At 43.3% G+C, this 22,696-nt stretch overlaps 1 protein-coding gene across 1 annotated transcript; it reads right to left on the bottom strand.

Annotated features, from left to right (window-relative positions):
* Nucleotides 1–1,022: 1,022 nt before the first annotated feature.
* st8sia3 (ST8 alpha-N-acetyl-neuraminide alpha-2,8-sialyltransferase 3) lies at nucleotides 1,023–8,996 on the bottom strand. The gene is made up of 5 exons (XM_049738191.2): nucleotides 8,259–8,996; nucleotides 6,199–6,228; nucleotides 5,289–5,408; nucleotides 4,656–5,213; nucleotides 1,023–3,654 (listed from the first exon to the last, which is right to left on the bottom strand). Exons 1-5 carry the CDS (start codon nucleotides 8,420–8,422, stop codon nucleotides 3,372–3,374), a joined length of 1,155 nt encoding a protein of 384 aa, XP_049594148.1. The 5' UTR covers nucleotides 8,423–8,996; the 3' UTR covers nucleotides 1,023–3,371.
* Nucleotides 8,997–22,696: the final 13,700 nt, after the last annotated feature.

Here is a 22,696-nt window from a genome sequence, read left to right as displayed (position 1 = left end):
TTTTCAAATATGATCAGGGAAAACATTGCACGTCTTTATGTTAAAAGGCAACACATGAGCAAAACAGAAGTGGATTATCCAAATAGTCACACACACACACACACACACACACACACACACACACGCACGCACGCACGCACGCACGCACGCACGCACGCACGCATGCACGCACGCACGCACGCACGCACGCACACACACACACACACACACATCTTCTGGGAAGACTTTTTACAAGAGTTTAGAGTGTATTTGTGGGGTTTTGTCTATTCATCCAGAAGCGTAGTAGGCCCGAGAGTACGGATGTCTCTTGATGTGTCAGTCAAAAGTTCTTCCACGTCAAACTCCTTCAAGCATGACTTTATGGACCTTGCTTTGAACACTTTGACATGTTAGAAAAGGAAATGGCCTTCCCTGTAGCTACTATCTTAAAATTGGAAGCATATTGTTGTCCAAACTGTCTTTCTAATTTGAGATAAGAGAACCTAATTGTAACTTTATCTTATCCTACATGACATCTTGTTTTGGCTTTACTGTATTTATGAAACTATGCCGCTGAATCGGACTACTGTCAAGTGAATAATACGCTAAATTCTTGTGAGAACATGTAATTTGAGGGAACAGTAAAGGCATGATGGACATTATCAACCCACTTCGGGGTGGAGACCTCCATTACCTTAAATGGATTACATTCAGCACTCCAGAAAAATCCCAAAACACACCCAACTGAGCTAGCAAAAAAAGGATCTTTGATGATAGTACAGTCGGCTAATATTAATTATTTTTAGTTTCTTTTTTTTTTTTACCCCATCCTATTATGTACTATTGAGAAACTGAAATCCAACATCCAATCAATATACACTTGCACAATTTACTTAAATATTAGGCTTTGTATCAACTGTGTAAGAAGATGCAGTGCTTTCAAAACATAGCCTATAGAGTCTGGAGATGATAAATAAATACTGCCAGTTAGAAATTCAAAATGAAATGACGGTTAAAACAATAATCCAGAACCCAGTCGTGTGAATGTTGAATGTATACTCTATTTATTATTCTTGTGATATTGCTACAGTGGTTTCTTAAGAAATTAGTTTAATTTGACCATGCTGGTGACTCAAAACACTTTCCTCATTGAAATGAATAAAAATGCCATTAATCTGTTCCAGCTTACCCTAAAAAAAAACTAACAAAACTTTTTGTATCGTGCAACAAATAAGTAAATTAGTAGTTAAAAATCAACATATAGAACTAACATAATTCAATGGAAATCAAAGAAGTAAACAGTTTCTGCATAATGATTTATCCATTGACCACCTGCGGGCAGCAAAATACAATCATGCAGACATAAAGAAGAGTTCCACAACTACTATTTTCTTTTTTTTTTGCTGAAGATAAAAAATATACAGTATGCCTCTGAGTATTGTTCTAATGGCTGTCTAAATATGTTGCTGCACTGTTTATGTTCAAATACCCTTTGCTTAAAGTGTTAGGTTTAGCCATTGCTTAAAGTGTTTTCATGCCACCGCATTGATGCTATTTTCTTAGTCAGTCGATGGTGTTTTGTGTTGTTTGATAGCATTAAACTACACAGAAAGCTAATTTACTTTAATTCTAAGAATTTCTATTGAGAAGCTCATAAATTATCCCTGTGTTGCATTGTAATACTATATACCTTATTCTTGAAAGATTGTAGCCTCTTTTTTCAAAAACATTGCAGAAGTCACTGTACAGATCCTATTTTCTATTTTGCTTCAGTTATCGTTTGGACAAACGTGAGTTCATCTGCATGTGAGAGCTGAGAGCAGACTGCAATTTTTTTTAAGCATGATTATCTCGCCAATGACTCACCATTTGACACTGGCACAGCATTGCAAAATTGCTACCTGACAAGACATTTTTCTGTCCCTAGCTGCAGTTGAGTGCCAGTTTAAGAAGCAATTGGGCCTTTATGTCAATTTATGTGATTCCTTGGAAAGTTTGATCAAACAGGATTTGTTTTTGACAAACCACACAGTAGAAGGCCTGCTCCTACTCTATAATGAAAACACTAACCTCTTGGATAAGGCTTTCACCGAAAGCCAAGAAAAGTCTACCTGGGGGGCTCCACTGAAACTCAGCATCAACCAAAAGCTTGATTCAGTGAAAGCTTCAGAGCATAATAAAGCTTTTCCCGTCACAATTTCTTGCCTTTGAACAGCTTGAAGTTGACTCATTTGTTATACACAAAGCTTCTCAAAATGGTGTTCAACAGCAATGAGGGTCCCAATGTCAATTGGCGAGCTTACAAAAATCGCAAACCTAAGCTTTCAAATGCAGATGCCCGCGTGTCTGTTCAAATGGTACCCAGAAGAAAACTGAATAAAGAAAAGGTATTGTGACTTTTGGGATGCTCAGCAATTGAGGGGTTTAGGTTTTAAAGGTTACTTGTTATTATGCATACGCTTTGTAAGACAATCCTAAAAGATCAATCTCTTTAAAATAAATTGGGGGGGGGGTTGTGTGACAGAAACTTAATTGTTTTTTCGATATCGTTAGTGTGAGCTTGCCAAAACTAGTATAATGAAATTCAGATGGGAATAGAGTAAAATTAAGGTGTCGAGTTCATCACTGTTCTTGACTGCTTTTTCATAATATGCATAAGCACGCTTGCAACCATCCCGACATGATTTTGAAACATTCTGTACATTTACAATATATTTTGATATTTAAAAAAAAAAAAAAAAAAACAGATGTTACAGAAGTCCCCTCATATTGTGCAATATTTCTGCAGAAACCCTGGGTTAGTGTACGAGGTCCAAACCGGTCGTCCCTTTGTCTCTTCTAGGCATTCAGGCACTGCATTAATAACTATGATGACAATTGGTACCACAGAAACCTCCACCAAGGCTAAAATTAAAGTTAAAATGAAATAAAAAAAATAAAAAAGGGGTGATCACAAACCTCTTTCCTCAAACATTTATCCGGTGATAACACAAGGATCGGATATATACATATTTCATGGGTGACAATAAATGTTTTACTCAGGGACTAAGCATTTCTGCTATTTGAACCATTACGGAACACACGTGTGATGTTTTGCTGAAGCGCAGGATAACCTAGAGAGCAGCAGCACTCCTTGAGTGTCTTGACTGACACAAAAAAAAAAAAAAAAAGTACTTGTTTCTACAACTTGAATGCAGGGCGTTCACAGCTTGCTAGAGATATACTCTCTAATCTTGTGCTAAAATTGCGCAAGAGTCTATTGCACCTCTTTGCCAAGATCGTGCTGTTGTGAAAAACCACATTTATCAGTCCTCGTCTGACTGGTCCTTTTTGTGACTCTGGCCAGTGGAAGCTCCGGTGAGACAATTGAAATACCGCCTGCAGTTTCATGTCTAAGCGCAGTGGGAGAGGCTGAGCTTCAGCAGTCCCTCTGTGTGCATCTTGTAGAGGAGTTTGAACTCAGCAGGCAGCTGATGGGCCTCCTGCCATTTAGTGGTGAACTTGGTGCCCTTCTTGTCGTAGTAGTGATAAGGCAGCTCCTTCCCCGTGTTGGGGTCCCAGCCGAATGGCCAGAACCCGTACAGATGGATCTGGTCACACATAGAAGACGCCAACGTGTACATCAGGATGCCGGTGCTCAGACGCTTTGGCGACAGCTGTTTGGTTTTCCAGTAGCTGGTGAGTCCAATTGAGAAGAACAATTCAGACAATAGTTCCATAGACGGCAGACCATAACACAGGCGAAGGAATTCTTTAGCGGAGTCATTTCATCTGTCAACATTCTTGCAATTTCCATGTTGTTACTTATTAAAACTTAAATAATTTGTACCAATACGGTGTTTAATTACAATAATTGGATTCGTTATAGCGATGACGACAAATGGCGTCTCCCATCCTCTGCACACCCCTAAGCTAGAGTGGAAACTCTTCAAACCGACCTCAACAAAAGACGCTCAGCAAGTGGTTGAGGTGCTAAAAGCCAGCCTGAGCTGCTTAAACGTGGTAATACTTCCCCAGCAGGTAGATTTAATGGGCTTGGTGAAGATTAGGCTACTGTAAGAGCGGCCCATTCTGCTACTACAACACTAAGAACCGGACTTAAATCCCTCTCTGCGGTTTCAACTCAGTGCCATACCTTTCACTAAATAGTACTTTCTTTATAATCTGGCTTCGGAGCCTAAATCTTCTCTTTGCCACACGCACTCACATGCGCACACACACACACACACACACACACACACACACACACACACACACACACACGCACACACACACACACACACACACACACACACACACACACACACACACACTATAAAAACAAATGTCAACATTTTGTCTGCAGCTGTTGTTCGAAAAATTTGATTTGAGTCAGAATTAGAAATACAACAATTTAAAATGTGCTTTGTAGCGAATGCAAATAAAGAAATATTAACTAAGAATCCAAATATCACTTATGTACAATTTAAATCTTATTTTAGAATAAATACATTTGAAATCAGCTCCAAAAGCTCATCTATGAACTTAGTATTTGATAAAGATGAAAACCATGAAAACAAAAATGTTTTTTCTTTCCATTTGTTCTCTTTAAATATAATAACTTTTGTTGGAAATCACTGGTGTAAATAGATCACATTACTATTACCTAAGTATTACTTAAATTATGCATGGCTTACTTGTTTATGTGCTGCATGATATTTCCAGGCCAGGCCAGCTGGACCTTCAGCTGCCTGCGATGTTCCACAAAGAAGTCCACCAGAGTCCTGGTCACTGTGGCTGACGTGTGGAAGAAGAATGCCGGGATCCAGAGAATTGCACCATCCAGCTTCTTCAAGCTCAGAAAGAAGTTGTTCCTGTCCTGCACCGTCAATAAATTGTTGTAGTACTTCTCTAAGATACTCGGGTTAAAGGTTGTCATGTTTGTGCGCCGCCCAACATCTCTCTTAAAGATCTCTGTTGGTGCAAAGTTGCAGCGGAAGACAAAGTCAAACTTCTCAATCTGATCACCGCAACGTGATCCGGTGAGGATGCCGCTGTTGCCGACAACTGCGCAGGCATTGTAGTGCTTGTTCAGAACGGGTGAGACCTCGGGGAGGAGCGAGCGGAAGTTCTCGCCGATGGAGTAGACGTACTTGTGGCTGGAGTAGGCGTAATGCATCAGCTGGCCAATGCGGACTAGGCTGCGTGTTAATGTGAAATTGTGAGCAATGTCCACGTACTGAGAGATTTCCTTCCTAGAAGAAGATTTTTTTTCAGATATTATATGGCTTGATAATGTGATTGTGTTATTTTATCGTATATGTACATACCTTTGTTGAATAAAAGCTGTGCTGTTGTACCTCCATTTAGAGGAATTCTTCAGGTCTTCGCTAAGAGCATTGGCCAGTGGCGTGAAAACTGGGTCCAGATACTTCAGTGCCAACTGGGAGCTAGACAGGCCAGGAGGAAAAAAGGAAAGCCTGGTACATTAATACTGACACGTCCACTAACTCCGCCTGACTGATGTACTTGTTTTATTGGTTATTGAACGGCAGGAGAGCAAAGACACAAGACGTTTACAAGTCAGCAATAGACCACCAGCGAGCAGTATGTGATGGATGCAACATGTAAATCAGTTAGCTGCAGATTTGTTGGTGGGCTTGTGAGACAGTCTGAGTGCAAGCGTAGCATTTCAGATCTTTCCGGGTCTCTGAATGCTGTCACAACCTTGAAATGGAGTACAATTCAAGAATCATGACAGTTAATCAAATTTGAATAATAATTAAGATTTTGGCTGCAATTGTTTATGGGCAGATAACAAAACTGAGCAGGAAAACAGTTGCTGTGTCAGCTATGCACTTTGCTGGCTGTGCAGATTCTCCCATGCACTTAGGTCGTTTTAGCACCTTTCTGACAAACACGTTCTATATTCAGCAATTCTGTCAAATCCGACTTAACCAAAAGACACACTGTGAGTCAACTATAAGGCGATTTTAAATTGTGATATGATTTATTGATGGAAAAAGTGGCCCCCAATGTTAAAACAAATGTGTTTATTTTAAGGGTGAAATGGTGAGTTAGATACTTAATTAATCATTTGTTTTTATCCATGATTTACAGCCAGACTCACAGAATCGTATTCCCAAGAATTGTTTCTCTTGTGAAGATAAAATTAGTGCTACAGATATTGCAATGTGTCATTACACCCTGTTAGTGCACCAATGCTAAATATGTACTCACCTAAGATCAGGTTTGCGAGGCGGCCTTTCGCTGCAGAAGGAATATGAAACAAATATAGTGAGTCAAATTCAAACACTTTGAAAAAGTGAATCATCACAAAAACAAAATGGTGCCACCACAACTTTCGCAGAATTGTGCAACATTGCAAAGGGAGGTGTGAGTATTTGTCCGCCATCCACCCAAAGACCTTTAAGTCTAACGTCCCTCAAAGCATAACCTTGGCCCACCGTGACAGCCAAGCGAGAAGGAAAATGATTACAGCAGGTGGGAAATGAATGGAGCGCTTGTGCTGTAAATCAGAGTCAAGGGCAGTTTGCTGACTTCCAGAACCTTTGCTAGATCAACTGTGTTTTAGCATCACACTCTTGACCGCACATGAAGGATTTCAATGGTTGTGGACTGTAATGGCCCTGCTGAACCCAAGATAGAAAAAGTACAGTTCCTCTATAACCCGAGAAAAGACACAGAAGAAAATCAAATTGAACCGACGAAGCAGTTCTTACTAATCGATGATCAAAATAATCAACAACTAATAATCGAGTAATCGTTTGGAGCCATTTTTGATTTTTCTAGTCATTCATGAAAACAAAGAGATGACCTTTTGTGTCTAATAAAAGCAAGACATTCAAAACGTCTGGTTTTACTTTGGAAAATAATAACTGCACCAGTTACTGAATCATTAAAAAAAAGTTTAGTACATTAATCCCTCTTCTGTGTTAAAGGTTGTTATTTAGTTGTTTTTATCACCTAACGTTAAAAAAATAAACAACAATAAATGGGGGTGGTTTTGCAAGAAACACTTTTACGCAAAATAGACTTTTCTCCGATTATTCAATGGATTAAGCGATAGAATAATTGATTCTAAAAATATTTGAGAGTGACAGCCTTAATGTTAATCCTCTCTATGACATTATTAAACAGTGTAGGCAACATCAGGCACAATCTTTTTTTTTTTTTTTTTTTTTTTTTTTTTTTGACCAGGCACGCACGTCACAATGACAGAGGCAAACTTTATCCTACAGTCCTTTGTCAGCTCAATTCTGTTGACCTTGTGTAAGACAATCCTTTGCTAGCCCTTTATAGGGTTAGGGAAAAAAAACTATGGCAACTAGACAAATCCCTAATTATCCTTCTCAAATAGAGGGGGAAGCCCCCCAAGGGTGGTGTGGTGCCAGAAGGGGACATGCTTTTTTGACTTCAACCCACATTTTTGCAATAGTGGCAATTGTTCCCCCTCAAAAGAAATAGACATAGTGGTGGAAGTACAGATCACTCCACTGTTACAAAACAGTGGACAGAAGTGCAGGACAGCCCACTTAACATAATAACCACTCACACACACAATTTTAGACAATAAACTTATATATTAGTCATTATAAAACGTTTCTTGAAATCCTACCAATAAAAAAAACGCGATTGTGGGTCAAGCATAGCAATGTATACACACTTTGAGTAGCTTTCCTAGACATCAGTGTCCGCCATATTTGATGTGTCGGGCCCCTGCAAGTCAACTTGACTAAACTTCATAAAGCAGCATCCAAAAAAGTGCACAAAGTTAATGTCTTTCATTCAGCCATTTACACGCGGAAATAGATTTGGAAAACATTGGCACCAAAATCAACATAATTATGTAGTACTGTTTTGAGTTAGGAATATTCCTTTTCACTGCAATATATATTGTGTCTGAACAAGATTGTATGACTATAATTTGCTAAAACTACTTATTGACTCAACTCACTTGAGTCAGTGACTCGACTTCCCTTGCCCCCCCCCCCCCCCCCCCCCCCCCCCGACTTACTAACTTGAGACTTAAAGGTTATGACTTGAGTGACACTTGCTTGAGACTGTTGTGCACATTTGCGACTTACTCCCATCTCTGGCTTACTGTATATTAGTACAAGTGACTAATTCACAATTGATAACGACTGGTAATGCAGTCCAATGTCTGCAGTCAGAGGATACACTGGGGCCCTCAACATTGGCTACTATGATGGATGAATTAGCAGCCATCCACAGTAACACTGACCTGAATGAAATAATGCAACCTGGCTAGAACTTACCGATACCCTGCGTGGAACATGTACATCCTCGGTCCCCCATTCGGTCCATATCTGGGGTTCCCGAGGAGGAAGTCCTTCTTTATGGACACGTAGCTGATGAGCGACAGAATGAGCAGCGCCACACTGAACATGACGAGCCCGAGTGCGCTAGCGATGCGCACCATGCTGCCTAGCCGTCAGTGGGTAGCCAAGACCGGCGAGAGGATGCGGCCGAGGGAGGATGACAGCGAAGGAGACGTGAACGCGAGGAAAAAAAAAAAAAAAAAAAAACAACTACGGCGCGGTATTAGCGGTTGACAGCGAGCGTCTGCAAGGACGTCCCTGCAGACGGAGACTGCTCTGTCCTTAAAAAAAAAGGATTTCATAAGCTACATTCGCGAGACGTTTGCGAAGCAAAAAAAAAGGAAAGGGTAGCATAGCAGAATTTGTCCCTGATAACCTGCGGGCGGTGCAACGAAGCGACAGCAGTGTCCCTTTCGAATCATCCTCGATGCATCTGTCCTTCCTTCTCCGTGTCATTAATCAAGACAGCGTCAGCTTTAAAGAGATGCGGCTCAATTGCCACTCTAATCACATAAACAGCATCCTTTAGCGAGGCGGAGCATCCTTCTGCACGTTGGAGGTGCAGGGAAGCTCTCCACCTCCCGACACTACATTATTCTACTCAGTTAAGCATTTACTGTAGCAGTCTATAAATAAGCAGTAATGGCAGAAGTAGTCAAACTCTGCACCCAAGTAGACGTACCCACGTTTGTAAAAAAAAAAAAAAAAATAGAAATAAAAAATCACATTACATAGGCCAAAGTCCAGACTTTAAAATGTAAAAAAAGGCTGAATACAATTTTTTTGCACAAAATTTGTTTCTCTTTTGCCATTTTTTAATGTAGTGCCACTGCTGACAACAAAAGCATTACAAAAAAACAAAAAGCTATGTGACCTAAGTGTTTTATTATCTAAATTAGCTAACAATAACAGCTGAAAAATTATGGGCTTGAATTTTGTAAACAGCACAAATGGCATTCGATTTGATTCCGTGGGCAGGCGGGTTAGACCTAGACGTGTTTAAAAAAAAGGGCATTTTGCGCTGATGTGGGTGTGAACAGAGTCAACCTCATTGGAAATATCAACTGAGCATGAAAAAAATACACACATTTTTGTCCACCTCAGGGGCCTGCCATTTTGTCCTCTACTGACTCCTGCTGGTGACTGCAATTGACATCACAGAGCCCACAGGCACAGCTTGGGAACCAAATGTAGAAAATAGGTGACCTCTGACATAGGGGGCGACGTGGCTCAGTGGTAGAGCGGTGGCCTCCCAACCCAGAGGTTGGGAGTTAGATCCCCCGGCCATTGTGACCATGTCGAAATATCCTTGAGCAAGATACTGAACTGAACTATAGTGAACTGATACTGAGTTGCTCCTGATGCTGTGTCATCAGTAGGTGAATGTCAATTTAGCGTGAAGCACTTTGAAGGCTTTAACTGGTGGAAAAGCTCGACAAAAGTGAAAGGCCAATTACCATTCGCAAACTGAGCCTGTTGGTTCTGTGATACAGATTTTATTGAAGTTATGATACAAAAATCTGCTTTGTTTCTTGACATTGTTTTCTAATTCAGTGAAAAAGAGGCAGACAGATAAGAATTGGCATAAAGACAGGCTGTCAAGGCTACTGACATTTCATCAGTGACCTTTCTGCTGGTCTTAATTCTGGATTGAGCCTACACACACGTGCACATGTTGTTAGGCTTTGTAAATCCTGTCAAACGGACACATAGATTAAGATCCTGATATCGCTCATCTAATGTATCTTCCAGCAACACTTGAGTGGCATGTTTTTAAGCAGAAACACAATCAGCTTTAAAACACAAAGCTTACAGTTGTGATGATTCTGATGAGTTTGTCTTCTTTATTTCCATGTCACTTCAGGCACTTTTTGCTACTAACTACTGTATGTATGATTTTTCATTAGTTGGTTCCCTTTACTTCTGTTGTTGGAGGTTGGAAGATGATCTCTGCAGTGTGAAGATGTAGCCTCACTCAGTATGTCTAAGGTCACATTGAAGGCACGAGATTTCATAATTCATCATCCCAACCTCGAGATTGTACCTTTTCCTTTCTAAAGATGAGGTGTGTGTGTGTGTTTTGGTTTGTGTGCATGCACATGTGTGTGTGTGTATGGGAGAGAGAGAGCACGAGAGAGAGAGAGAGAGAGAGAGAGAGAGAGAGAGAGAGAGAGAGAGAGAGAGAGAGAGAGAGAGAGAGAGAAGTGATTGATTAATCAACAACAGTTCGATTATCAAATTAATCAACTATTTTAATAAGAATTTATTTTGAGCCATTGTTTAACCTAAAATTGTCCAAATCCCCTAATGTTAGACTTTCAACAGCAGTATTTAATTAAATATTGTATTCATTCATAAAAACAGACTCATTATATATATTTTTTAATTTAAATAGAGACTTTTGCAAACTGGAAAACAATAACCACACCAGGAACGGAATGGGTTTCCAAAAGGTTGGTGAGTGCAACATTAAATGTTCTCATGTGATATTAATTATTGTTTAGTTGGTTTTTATAGTCACAAAACAATATCAAATAAACAAGAATTATTGGTTAAAAACAGTAAATGCAGGCAAAAACGTTTTGTAATACACTTTCAAGCAAAATGAAATTGTATCTGACTAATCGATAGAATAATCGATTCTAAAAATATTTCAGTGACAGCCCTAGTTATAAACATTAAAAAGTTTCACTCTTTGAGTTTTTTTTTTTTTTTTATGAAATCCTTTTAGCATATGTACAGATGTAGGCCTACCTACCTAGTGACGGGCAAGTCTTTACGACTGCTTAACTTCCATACCTTTTTTGGTCTCATTCTCATATTTGCCACCATTCAAGTACCTCCATCCATTCATTTTCAATGTCTTTTCCTCCTTCCTCATTCGGGCTGCAGGTATGCTGGAGCTGCTGACGTGATAGTCGCTCAACTTAGAATACCTGTGCAAGAGTAACAGAGAAAGAGAAAAAGCTGTTACCAAGCAACCCAGCTGTGTCGAGGCTACAGGCAAAAGACGAAGAGGGGGATTGGGGGATGTGGTAAGGAACATGAAGTGAGAGATTGAAGGAAGGAAATGAAGGTATGATGAGAGTGAAGAAGGGAGGGGCGGGAGAGCATAAAGGGACGAGGATAAAGCGTTGGTCACAGGCCACTGATTAGAGTCGCTCCGGCCAATCAATTTGAGCGGGTGCGTGACCACAGCGATCTAGCATCCATCACACGCACGTGTACACAATGGAAGACTCGTTCATTACTGGGGAATTCGGCAAAAGAGGAAAACTGAAATACACTCCCTCCCAAAAGTATTGGATGCGTAAGGACAGGTTGTTTACCGTATTTGCCGGTGTACAGGTCGACTCGGTGTATAAGTCGACCCCCTAAAATTCGACGGAAATTTACGATTTTATGATATATCCTTTGTATAAGTCGAGCTCAATTGTTGCATTATATTAAACTTCAAAATTCAATATGCGAAATTTATTGACGAAATGTGTTCAAATTCCGGGAGGCCGTGCGCATGCGGCTGTTTATAAGCACCGCGGAGGAGATCGCGGCCGGCGAGCTCGCGCACGCCGCCTGGCACCAACGGGAGGCCGGAAATAGCTCCAAGCCGAGCGGATCGGCACTTTATAAGCACCTCTTGTTGAGGAGATCGCGGCGCCTCATTCGACTTCCAGCGGCCGGCGAGCTCGCGCACCCGCCCGGCACATCCGGGAGGCCGTGCGCACGCGCCAAGTGGCCGAAAATAGCCCCCGCCGAGCGGATCGGCTGTTTATAAGCACCGCGGAGGAGATCGCGGCGCCTCATTCGACTTCCAGCGGCCGGCGAGCTCGCGCACCCGCCCGGCACATCCGGGAGGCCGTGCGCACGCGCCAAGTGGCCGAAAATAGCCCCCGCCGAGCGGATCGGCTGTTTATAAGCACCGCGGAGGAGATCGCGGAGCCTCATTCGACTTCCAGCGGCCGGCGAGCTCGCGCACCCGCCCGGCACATCCGGGAGGCCGTGCGCACGCGCCAAGTGGCCGAAAATAGCCCCCGCCGAGCGGATCGGCTGTTTATAAGCACCGCGGAGGAGATCGCTGAGCCTCATTCGACTTCCGGCGGGCCGCGCACTCGCGCACGCCGCCCGGCACATCTGGGAGCCCGTGCGCACGCGCCGAGTGGCCGAAAATAGCCCCCGCCGAGCGGATCGGCTGTTTATAAGCACCGCGGAGGAGATCGCTGAGCCTCATTCGACTTCCAGCGGGCCGCGCACTCGCGCACGCCGCCCGGTTCAAATTTTCTAAGTGCAACGCACAATGAGATGCATGAGAAACGGCCTTGGTTACCATCACATTTGAAGCGATGAATACGAAGTTAAATTTTATGACTCGGTGTATAAGTCGAGGTCGATTTTTTTCGGTCGATTTTGGATCGAAATAGGTCGACCAATACACCGGCAAATACGGTATTTATTTTCTGATGAATGTGAGACGAGATTGTGCCACTTGCCACTGGGACAGCGAGGTGACAAAAACGGTGAAACCCGTCCTCTTCCATTGATCATGCATGATGGGAATTTGCCACGTCACTGAATAATCTTGAACTTTTTCGTGTGCTGTGAAATCATTTGTGGGCCAATAAACTGCTTAAAATGCTGCTTGAGGCTGGACCCTCGCCCCCTCCCTCCCTCACACACCACCTTTACTTTTTCTCACTCTCTGAACAAAGCTGCACATTGAGAAGTAGATGACTAGGTGAGTCTGAAGTCTAGAGTGCAAAAGAGGTGAGAAAAATAACACCATTTTATTCTTGCAAAATAATGATTTTATTTTAACTACACAACCTTTAGTGTGATAAAAATGTTGGTGTGAACACTACAATATGGCATTTTTTTTGGGATGTAGACCAGAATAACACACTACAATGTAAACACATCCTTAGCTAAATCATGTTTTCCTACAAGGGGCAACTGCTGCATTAGACCAGTGTTATAGATCGGATGAAGAATTGCTGACAGCTGGGATTTTAAACAGGATTATCGGACCCTGGGGCTGATATGATCCGGGCCTGCAGCCCTGCCCTCCTGAGTTGTCGTATCGCCAGGCTATTTTGGATCCGATTTCTCTCTTAATCAGTGGGAGTCTATTTTTCGACATTCTCGTCACATGAATAGTTATTACCCAGCAAAGAAATTCTTCAAAGACAACTCAGCCAAACATTTGAGATATACAAGAAAATTCCGTCAGCAAACCAGTTTGTTCTTTTTGAAGCGGCTATTCCACTGGCATGCAGTCTTGCGATTTTTAGATAATAAGTAAATGATTATGAATAGTTCTATCCTGCTAACAAACAAACAATAATGAACAACAATAACTTGTATCTTTGCGCATTCTGTGCCTGGCAGCGGTGATAATAATGTAAATAAATGAAAACCATTACCTACATTAACTGTTTTCATATGTTGAATTAAAAAAAAAAAGTAAAAAACCCTGTAGCCTCCTGGTCTGTCTTTGTCTCCTTCATTATTTCTGAGGATCCCAGACGTCAGAAGTTGGCTGTTTCAGTGATCAGTCTATCCCGAAACACTATTGATCTGCCCTGATGCAAACTGCCATTCATCTGATCTGTTTAGATGATTTTAGCCTATGTAAAATGTCATGAGGCTCACAACCAATTTTTCTCCATCCACCAATATTTATTCACGTGCTGTTTCTGTTATAATACTACTACTACTAATAATAGTAGTAATAATGACTTTAATAAATGGATATAAACCTCTTGTTGAAAATAAAAGTCGATTACTGTTACGTGAGCTGGACAATATAAATAACATTGTATCGTATATATATTCCCATGGGCTCACCACCTGTGGGAGGGGCCAAAAGGGTCGGGTGCAGTGTGAGTTGGGCGCCGGCCAAAGGCAGGGACCTTGGCGGTCTGATCCCCGGCTGCAGAAGCTGGCTCTTGGGACATGGAATGTTACCTCTCTGGCTGGAAAGGAGCCCGAGCTGGTGTGCGAGGCAGAAAAATTCCGACTAGATATAGCCTCCACGCACAGTTTGGGTTCCAGTCCAAGCCCTCTCGAGAGGGGCTGGACTCTCTTCCAGTCTGGAGTTGCCCACGGTGAGAGGCGTCGAGCAGGTGTGGGTATACTTATTGTCCCCCGGTTGGGCGCCTGTACATTGGGGTTCACCCCGGTGAACGAGAGGGTAGCCTCCCTCCGCCTTCGGGTGGGGGGACGGGTCCTGACTGTTGTTTGTGTCTATGCACCAAATGGCAGCTCAGAGTACCCACCCTTCTTGGAGTCCCTGGAGGAAGTGCTGGAGAGCGCTCCTTCTGGTCCATCGTTTGACTGGGTGACTTCAATGCTCACGTGGGCAATGACAGTGAGACCTGGAAGGGCGTGAGCGGTGTTACTCTATTATTGGACTTCTGTGCTCGACACGGATTTTCAATAATGAACACCATGTCCAAACATAAGGGTGTCCATGTGTGCACTTGGCACCAGGACACCCTAGGCCGCAGTTCGATGATCGACTTTGTAGTCGTGTCATCGGATTTGCGGCCGCATGTTTTGGACACTTGGGTGAAGAGAGGGGCGGAGCTGTCAACTGATCACCACCTGGTGGTGGGTTGGCTCCGATGGTGGGGGAAGATGCCGGTCCGACCTGGCAGACCCAAACGCTCTGTGAGGGTCTGCTGGGAACGTCTGGCAGAATCTCCTGTCAGGAAGAGCTTCAACTCCCACCTCCGGCAGAGCTTTTCCCGCGTCCCGGGGGAGGCGGGGGACATTGAGTCTGAGTGGACCATGTTCCGCGCCTCCATTGTTGAGGCGGCCGACCGAAGCTGTGGCCGTAAGGTCGTTGGTGCCTGTCGTGGCGGCAATCCCCGAACCCGCTGGTGGACACCGGCGGTAAGGGATGCTGTCAAGCTGAAGAAGGAGTCCTATCGGGCCGTTTTGGCCTGCGGGACTCCGGAGGCAGCTGACAGGTACAGGATGGCCAAGGGGAATGCGGCTTCGGCGGTTGCTGAGGCAAAAACCCGGGCGTGGGAGGAGTTTGGCGAGGCCATGGAGAATGACTTCCGGACGGCTCCAAGGAAATTCTGGTCCACCATCCGGCGTCTCAGGAGGGGGAAGCAGTGCAACGTCAACACTGTTTACAGTGGGGATGGCGTGCTGCTGACCTCGACTTGGGACGTCGTGAGTTGGTGGGGAGAATACTTCGAAGACCTCCTCAATTCCACCTACACGCCTTCCATTGAGGAAGTAGGGCCTGGAGACTCTGAGGCGGATTCTCCAATCTCTGGGGTTGAAGTCACTGAGGTAGTTAAAAAAACTCCTCGGTGGCAAGACCCCGGGGGTGGATGAGATCCGCCCGGAGTTCTTAAAGGCTCTGGATGTTGTGGGGCTGTCATGGCTGACACGCCTCTACAAGATTGCGTGGACAACGGGGACAGTGCCTCTGGATTGGCAGACTGGGGTGGTGGTTCCCCTCTTTAAGAAGGGGGACCGGAGGGTGTGTTCCAATTACAGAGGAATCACACTCCTCAGCCTCCCCGGTAAGGTCTATTCAGGGGTGCTGGAGAGGAGGGTCCGTCGGGAGGTCGAACCTCGGATTCAGGAGGAGCAGTGTGGCTTTCGTCCTGGCCGTGGAACAGTGGACCAGCCCTACACCCTTGGCAGGATCCTCGAGGGTGCATGGGAGTTCGCCCAACAAGTCCACATGTGTTTTGTGGACTTGGAGAAGGCGTTCGACCGTGTCCCTCGGGAGGTTCTGTTGAGGGTGCTTCGGGAGTGCGGGGTGCCGAGCCAACTGATAAGGGCGGTTCGGTCCCTGTATCACCGATGCCAGAGTCTCGTCCGCATTTCCGGCAGTAAGTCGGATTCGTTCCCAGTGAGGGTTGGACTCCGCCAAGGCTGCCCTTTGTCACCGATTCTGTTCATAATTTTTATGGACAGAATTTCTAGGCGCAACCGAGGCATTGAGGGGGTCCGGTTTGGGGACCTCAGCAACGCGTCTCTGCTTTTTGCAGATGACGTGGTGCTGCTGGCTTCTTCAGGCCGTGATCTCCAGCTCTCGCTGGAACGGTTCGCAGCCGAGTGTGAAGCGGTCGGGATGAGGGTCAGCACCTCCAAATCCGAGTCCATGGTCCTCGATCGGAAAAGGGTGGAATGCCCTCTCCGGATCGGGGATGAGATCCTGCCCCAAGTGGAGGAGTTCAAGTATCTTGGAGTCTTTTTCACGAGTGAGGGGAGGATGGAGCGCGAGATCGACAGGCGGATCGGTGCAGCATCGGCAGTAATGCGGACCCTGTACCGGTCCGTTGTGGTGAAGAGAGAGCTGAGCCAAAAGGCAAAGCTCTCAATTTACCGGTGTCACGTCCCTGCGTCACCGGACTCCCAGCCAAGCCCCAATCAAGAAATTGCCAGCACCTGCTACAGCTCGTTAGGTCCACTACTTAACCTCTATGCATTCTGCCAGTAGTTGTCAGTTCGTCTCCTTACCCTGCCCGTGACACCACTGCCTTTTGGTCCCCTGAACGATCTCTGTTGCCAACTGTTTCCGTAAACTGACCGACCACGCCTGATCGCCGCCTATCTTGACAACCTGCCTGCCTCCGACTACGACTACGCGCTGTGCTCTGCTGCTCAGCCACGCCAGACCGCAAGTCCAGTGTTCCACTTCCCCTTTCCCCCCTTTTCAATAAAGGATCGTGTGCACTTGGTTGTCCTGTCTCTGATCCGTGACAACCGGTCGATTTACGCTCCTACCCTCACCTATGGTCACGAGCTATGGGTCGTGACCGAAAGAACGAGATCCCGGATACAAGCGGCCAAAATGAGTTTTCTCCGCAGGCTGTCCGGGCTCTCCCTTAGAGATAGGGTGAGAAGCTCGATCATCCGGGAGAGACTCGGAGTAGAGTCGCTACTCCTCCACGTTGAGAGGAGCCAGATGAGGTGGCTCGGGCATCTTATCAGGATGCCTCCTGGACGCCTCCCTGGGGAGGTGTTCCGGGCATGTCCCACCGGTAGGAGACCCCGGGGACGATCCAGGACGCGCTGGAGAGACTATGTCTCTCAGCTGGCCTGGGAACGCCTTGGGATCCCCCGGGATGAGCTGGATGAAGTGGCTGGGGAGAGGGAAGTCTGGGAGTCCCTCCTAAAGCTGCTGCCCCCGCGACCCAACCCCGGATAAGCGGAAGGAGATGGATGGATGGATGGATGGATGGATGGATGGATGGATGGATGGATGGATGGATGGATGGATGGATGGATGGATGGATGGATGGATGGATGGATGGATGGATGGATGGATGGATGGATGGATATATAAAAATAAATAAGTAAAGCTAAAACATACTATGTAATGGCTGAAAGTAAATAGAATCATCTAAAAAGGCAATGTAGAAAAAATGCATTGATGAAAATATAAAAACATACAACAAAAACAAATCAGATTCATTGCGTTCACTTGTCTGAATAATAACTGGACATTTCTCCTGGAACTTATCAATATCGCATATTTCTATAAGCACCCGTTGATTCTGTCTGTCTGTCTGTTTCTCTTGTACAGTGCACTGACCTCCCAACTCATCAGATGGAATAAACAAGGACAGTCAGACACATGAGGCATCCCAGCCTTCATCTCTGAAAATGAGAATCTATGATGCTGATTATGGGATGATGAAACTGAAAATGAAAGTAAATGTGTTCAAGGGAGAGGGTGTGATTGACACCAAATGGGTGATGGGAATATATAGATAAGAGCCACTAGCACGGGAACAGAGGAGTAAGTCATATTACTTCATTTCCATCAACTAATCTATTACCCAGAATCCCAAAACTAATCATCTGCTATAGGAACACATAATCAATCTGTTAGTTACACCTGAATAGATACAGAATTTAAATTAAACCGAGCGAAACTGTAGTCTTAAAACAGAAGGTTAACCGAACAAGTAAGAAAATAGATATTTAAATGGACCTGTTAAACTACCTTTAAAACTATAAATCAACATTTCTCAGCTTTGACAAATATTTGTGAATAAACTGTCTCAGTCAGTCATTTCCAAATACATCCTAATTATAGTAAAATGTACAATAATGTAAGATAAGAATTAAGAAATGACCAATTATCAAAATAATTGATTTGATTTATTTTGGATTATTCAAGAGTGTGGTGCAGAGGACTTGTTTCGAAAATAAAAAAATAACACATAATACACATAGGTCAGGAATCACAAAGTGGACTGCAAACATTACACTCAATATCTATACAAATATTATTTATATATACCATAACTATTGTAGACTAATCTAATCATTCACTCTGACACACAAGCCATTGTTTCTTTGCAGTTAACGAGATTAGCCATCACTGTCATATGTGTTTACTTTCTGATTATTCCTATCACTTTGGAGTGGAGAACAATGGCGACCATCAAAGCAGATATGATGAATGACACTTTCCGGTCTGTCTCCACTGACCGCGTCACCTGATAGTGACTTGGCAACTGGTTGTTTCATCATGAATCATTCACCATTAATAAAACTGGAAGCAAGGTAGATCTGTATGATATCGATTAGGTAAAGAGTGAGAGGCATTTTTTAAAGAAACTTTCCAATTTATTAATGCATGTACTGTTTTTATTTATGGTTGGTTAAACTATTCTAATGACAAAATTTCATATCACTGATATTTTCGCATCTAATACACACTGCAACAGTTATGTGTAATGTCTTGAAATCTCATAAAACTTGACAATGACTGTGATCAGTCAGCAAGATTCAATCAGTATTCATTTGAGGAGCCCGAGATGTCAGGTTACGGGATGATTTAGATGTCAGGAAAACAAAGTAACAAGCTTCTAAACAATGGCGACATTCCCAAAGGTAGATACAGTCATGGCAGCAGTTTAATCAGACTAGGTTTGGTGTCCTTTCTTTCTTGTTATTGTACAGAGCTGTTCAAGACTTCTTTTGGACAGAGCTTGGAATTTGCCTCCAGCCGGTACTTATCTCATGGACTGTTTTTTTCCCTTTGCTTTGCTTGCTCGTTTTCACATATACAGCAAACAACCAAACCACTTGTCTTCCTCCTATGTTGTAATATGTAGAGATGATGACCTATTGATTTCTGCTTTCGGCATGTTTGACAAGAAGGTGGCTGCTGGAATACACTCAGGGCATAATCTTACTTGTTCACTAATTAACACTTGACTTACTATACTGAGACTGAGGCGCTGACAGCTACAAGCAACACATGACTGATGGGCCTCTATATGTGCCTGCAGTTAAATTATTCTGGCCATATTTTGAGAGATTATGCTATTTAGCTATTTAGCATTAAGACACTGACTGAAAGAAAATGAATGCCCTTTGTTATTCTCAATATTTATTATTGAACTACCATTAACCCTACAAAATGCTAAGAAATTGATGGGTGTTGATTACTCAACAATCTACGCTGCTGAAATAACAATAGACAAACTCAGGTTTGTCATAAATCAGGAACTGCATACAGTAGTGGAATAAATAACCCACAGTAGATGACACCTTAATGTCTTAAAACAAAATGAATTGTACTTGGTACAAAACTGAACCTATTGGCAAATGATGCGTAAGTAGAACAAGTTCAAGGAACCAACTTCCAGGGAGTAGCGATGGGTGTCAGCCAGTGCTAATGGTCTAAATCAGGGGTGTCAAACTCACTTTTTTCGCGGGCCGCATTGTCGTCATAGCTTCTTTCGGAGGGCCATTATGACTGTCAACCCAAATAAATGGATGAGCACCTCATATTATATATAGTAAAAGCTACAAAACAAACTGACAAATAACTTGTTTTCAAATCAGACGAGTAAAAACTGGTCAAATATATGTAAAAAAAGATATTATTAAAAGTGAAGACAATTTGCAATTCTAGCAATGACACAGGAATTTGATGCACAATTTGTCTTCGCGGGCCACATAAAATGATGTGGTGGGCCGTATCTGGCCCCCGGGCCTTGAGTTTGACACCTGTGGTCGAAATAAATTAAATGGCAGTGGTAGAGCGAGAAGGGTTTGGACTCCCCAGTTGGCAAACCAGATAATTGACTTTTGGGTATTTTCAAAAATATTCATGGAATTTCTTGCCACATTTTCCCCCATTCCCCCATAGGGGAAAAATAATGCATCGTTATTAGCATTTTCTGAAGAATCTTTGGGGTTTATCATAAAATAAAATAAAAAATAGTTTTGTGGACGCACATATACTTGCCTTGCCCCCACCCCCTTGCCTTAAAATATCGTAGCTCCACCAGTGGTAGCTGGTTGTTGAAAATGTTTGTCATGTGGTCAGAAAATAATATTCCGGTACGTACATGCAAACAAATCATCGTGTACATACAGCACATAATGTAAAACACATGATTTCTATTAAAATAGTTATGTATTCTGCAGGCAATTTTTAATCCAACACCTACCTCAATATAAGTAAGTGAATATCCATCGATCATGCGTTTCGCACCGCTACAAATATGCACACTGGACAATACGATAAATTGTGTGTGTGAGTGTGTGCACGTGTATGTGTGCATGCGTGTTCTAACTAAATGGAGGGGTCTAATCACCTCACGGGGAGGAACCTCTTCTCCTTCCGCCGCCTTTTAACATTAACGGATATTAACGGCCCCCAATGCTCCTCTGTTTCCTACTGAGAAATGAAATACATCATTAATGGTTTATCACAAACATGCGCTAATGCTTGATGCAGACAGACCTCTTACCATTAATAAATGATGGCGCATGGGGTGGGGTGCTTTGAAAGCTGACAAGGCCAAAAGGGGCAGTTGGATCCGTTTCAGATATTTAACAGGAGAGAAAAAGAAATGCTTGATTTGCTCCCATTTTGTGTGGCTATGATGTCATCAGATCTGTTTAATCAGGCTGTGCTCTGCTAGGAAAGGTTGACTTACCACTTGGGCCATGCAAAGTAGCACTTGTGGATAAAATATTTTAGTCAGGTTTGATTTCTGTTGATGAACCTTCAGAACTCAATGTTAACCTCTCAATTAAAAATTTAGCTCAGCTCAATGTTATCGAAAACAAGGTTCACGCTGTACAATTCAGTACTATACTCTGAGCTCCATTTTAATAGCCTTGCACCTTGCTCCCTCCAAAACTGAGAAATGAGAATTAATCCCACTTACTGTATTTTCCGGACTGTAAGGTGCACCGGACTATAAGGCGCACCTTCAATGAATGGCCCATTTTAAAACTGTCCTTATATAAGGCGCACCGGACTATAAGGCGCACCATTAATGCATCATGTCAGATTTTTAATCCAGATCAAATCATTCTCCATTTCATCTTTTTTATTTCAACTTCAGACGCAACAATTTACCTTATAATCACAAAATAATGATCCATAGTCTTTTTGATTCATAATTCATGGTCTTCAGCGGGCCACTTACGATTGATTTCATGACACAATGCTTCGCGCCAGTTTAAATTTAGGAATTTGGCCCATATATAAGGTGCACCGGACTATAAGGCGCACTGTCGGCTTTTGAGAAAATTTTAGGTTTTTAGGTGCGCCTTATAGTCCGGAAAATACGGTACATTTTCACTACTTTACAGGTTAAGGCTGCTTCAGGTGTGCTTGCCATATAGGCCTATAGAGTACTGTATGTCCCAAGTGCCACTCTCCATCAGCCCTACCCTGCATAATGCGTTCAGAAATAACCCAGTATATGAGCTGCAGCAGAATTTGATCAGATTTCAACGCCATAGATTGGTTTTTATCTAACGAACGACTGGGGTAGGATGGTTAGAGGATGGGGCATCCTGTGTGTGGTGAGGACTTACTGTATATGGATGGCATGACTTCAAGTGTAAGGCTATAATAAACCCTACATAAAAAATAGCATAAAAGGTTGTTAAATGAAATAGTTAGCAAATATCACCTCTGCTCATATTGTTTTTTGTCCCCATCCGTTCCTCCATTTGAACCTACTTTAAAAAGTGACCCTCTTGTCCAGTATCCTCCCGGCTCCCTTGTGTGCTCATTAACCCTTCCTCAGAGGCCACGATTCCTCTCTCTGCTCCTGTCTCATTTGTTGTAATAACATCTTTGCCCCGTCGCCTCGTTTAACTTTTCCAATTAAAAGAGGAAGCTTACTCTATTAACCCCGCGCCTCCTCCTGCCATATTTCCGGGCTAACGTTGTTTTGTAGAGGGCCATAGGGACACCTAGGCAGCTGTATTTCAATCGGAAACTGGCAGTGGTCCTTGCGTGGTGACAGCGAACGGCAGGCGTGATGGTGAATTATGGGACATGGATGGAGAGGGCAAATCATACGTTTGTATCTTGTCTGGCAAGCCATCTATGAAAACTGCGGCCTTGTAGCGCTTGT

The sequence above is a fragment of the Syngnathus scovelli genome, chromosome 13 (assembly GCF_024217435.2).
Source record: "Syngnathus scovelli strain Florida chromosome 13, RoL_Ssco_1.2, whole genome shotgun sequence".
Classification (NCBI taxonomy): domain Eukaryota; kingdom Metazoa; phylum Chordata; class Actinopteri; order Syngnathiformes; family Syngnathidae; genus Syngnathus; species Syngnathus scovelli.
This window is presented reverse-complemented; position numbering and strand designations above follow the sequence as displayed.

Bases quoted from the DNA above. Each gene is read 5' to 3' on its own strand.
- st8sia3 (XM_049738191.2), bottom strand. From the start codon at position 8,422: ATGGTGCGCATCGCTAGCGCACTCGGGCTCGTCATGTTCAGTGTGGCG. The intron at 6,229-8,258 runs GTAAGTTCTAGC...TTCCTTCTGCAG, and splicing joins ATGTTCCACGCAGGGTATCG to CGAAAGGCCGCCTCGCAAAC. The intron at 3,655-4,655 runs GTAAGCCATGCA...TGGACTCACCAG, and splicing joins ATCATGCAGCACATAAACAA to CTACTGGAAAACCAAACAGC.